This window comes from Abrus precatorius, unplaced genomic scaffold (assembly GCF_003935025.1).
Source record: "Abrus precatorius isolate BTA unplaced genomic scaffold, Abrus_2018 Scaffold3, whole genome shotgun sequence".
Lineage (NCBI taxonomy): Eukaryota > Viridiplantae > Streptophyta > Magnoliopsida > Fabales > Fabaceae > Abrus > Abrus precatorius.
In genome coordinates this window covers 18,412,276-18,414,614 of record NW_020874373.1, presented here as the reverse complement: position 1 = coordinate 18,414,614, position 2,339 = coordinate 18,412,276, and the positions used below count along the sequence as shown (strand labels likewise).

The 2,339-nt window shown below is 32.0% G+C and overlaps 1 protein-coding gene across 1 annotated transcript; it reads left to right on the top strand.

Moving 5' to 3' along the window:
• Window positions 1–593: 593 nt before the first annotated feature.
• LOC113863886 lies at window positions 594–803 on the top strand. Its single transcript, XM_027497653.1, has one exon. It carries the CDS (start codon window positions 594–596, stop codon window positions 801–803), a length of 210 nt encoding a protein of 69 aa, XP_027353454.1.
• The last annotated feature ends 1,536 nt before the right edge of the window (window positions 804–2,339 follow it).

The following is a 2,339-nucleotide window of genomic DNA, read 5'->3' as shown; positions in this document are numbered from 1 at the left end:
TAATCATTTAAATGAAAAGGAAAAAGAAATATTATTTCTAAATTATTTTATTATGCTACTCCATACAACATTTCTTTAATAATAAAGCGTGTAAGTGTAAAGGTTAACAAAACAAAAGTAAAACAAAATAAACTGTGATTTATGTTGACGCTTACCTTATATCTCACTATAAAACAGCATCTCTTATTTTTTATTTTCCTTCCCTTTCATCAATGATGCCACATTTTATAGAGTTGAAAAAGAAAAAGTGAAAGAAACATATTTTCAGAATTTAATTGGTAGCCGTCCGAAGATAAAAGAGATCCCAAGAGAGGCATGCGACCGTGTGAGAATGTAACTTTCAAGGAATCGTTGCATTCAATGCCTTGGCCGATTTTTAAGCAAGCGAAGGCAATCTATTTGTCCCATCTTTCAATTTGAATGTCTCTCCCTTCCCTTCCTTGAATTTTATGTTGTCTTATATCACACCCACATCTCAAGAAAGAAGCCTTTCAAGCATTTATATAAATTCTTCTACATCTCCTCCAAACGTGTTTATAAGTTTTCCTTTAGCATTTGGATCTATTAGTAGCAAAGAAAACTTGGCTCTGTAAATGGGAGATTGGGCAGGTGTGGTCATAGGCTTGGTGCTATTTGTGGTGTTTTCACCTGGATTACTGTTCCAGCTACCAGGCAAAGGCAGACCAGTGGTTTTTTGCAATTTCCAAACAAGTGGCATCGCCATCTTTGTTCATTCCCTTCTATTCTATGGCTTTATGGCTATCTTCCTCATTGCCATTAATGTTCACATTGGTAGTGGATAAAGTCATCCACTACATAGTGCTCCACTTGTCTTTGGTACTTTGGATTATGTTTGGATTAATGAAAATCAAATATAGTGGAATGCTTTTTTCATTTTATTCCATCAACTTTTTTTTTTTCATCCACCTTCAAATTTAAGGATACAGAATGGAACATTGGCTTTTTCCCGTTGTATGATAAAATTATCTAAACAATGAAGTAGTATTTTTAGGTCACTTTATTTTATTTCAATTTACTTGTCATCGTTAGGTACATAAACATAGCCTTAAGTTATACTTTCACTTTATCATGTCATATTCATTTGTCATGCACCCATCAATTAAGCATCAAATCTTGGTGTATATATGCGTTTAAATTTAGGTTGCTATGTCCTTCTCAGTAGTGCAACCAGTGTATCCGTAATAATTTTAAAGTGGAGCGCTAGAATTTTTTCTTGGCGAGTTTGTCGTCTCTTTGATCTTTCTTTAGATGTTTTGGCTCTTCCATTGCTTAATGATGTAGAATTTCGTATACTCGAGAAAGTACGATATTCATTCAATTAGTATTAACAAAACCTGTAAAAGTTATAGATGGGAGAGGTAACCTTGTTTGATAAAAATAAAATTATCCTTCTTGAATTTTCTTTCCCTAGAACAAATTTGGTTAGTTTAAATTTCTCTTGCTTCAATTACAAAAGTTCAAATTATTGATTCCTAATTCCTGAGGGTTAATTTCGAGAGAAAAGCATAACTCATTTTCATTATGAAGTTATAAATCTCAGACGCATCTCTTGTTTTGTTTAAAGTGTTATCAAACACGTTTCCAATATTAATATTTTTTTGAATACATATTTGATGCAAACAATTTGACCAACATAGATACTTGAGCCGGTGCTTTTATACAACTTAAATATTTAAATTGATATGTTAATATAAATCAACATACACAACTAAAATGAAATATATAATTTCATTTTATTTTGAAACTTTGATGTAAGAGAGCAAGTATTAATATTGTAAAATAATGTCTCTAAATACAGAATGCCCTATTCCCTCCGCACACAACACAAGCGGTAAGCCAGTAAGTACTAACACAGCAGACAAACAAAGCGACAACAATAATAATTTTATCCCATTAAATAAGATTATCACACTTCATTGAACTTGGTCCAAAACCAAAAACAGTACCACGTATAATAGATAATTTTTCGAATATTCCAAGGCTTTGTAAATATCTTGATAACTTTATTTTATTTTTTTATATATGCCGATATGTTCAAGATCAGCATAAAATTGTCAAGACAAAGAAACATTATTCTTCTCCAATAACTTAGTTTTGAACCTGATTACCAATTACATTTGAAGCGTTGAAGAAGGAGGTTGTGGGGTTATTGTTGAAGGACATCACAGAGGGACACTGCGAACGAAACTTCAATTAACCCCATATACACCAATAAAACAGAGATAGAAAATTAAAATTGAATCGAACAACAGTTGGTATAGCTCGTTCTATTTTATGCAAATGAAGTCCTCAAAATCTCAGAAACCAACAAGATTCAC

Coding starts and splice junctions, on each gene's coding strand:
- LOC113863886 (XM_027497653.1), top strand. CDS start 594: ATGGGAGATTGGGCAGGTGTGGTCATAGGCTTGGTGCTATTTGTGGTG.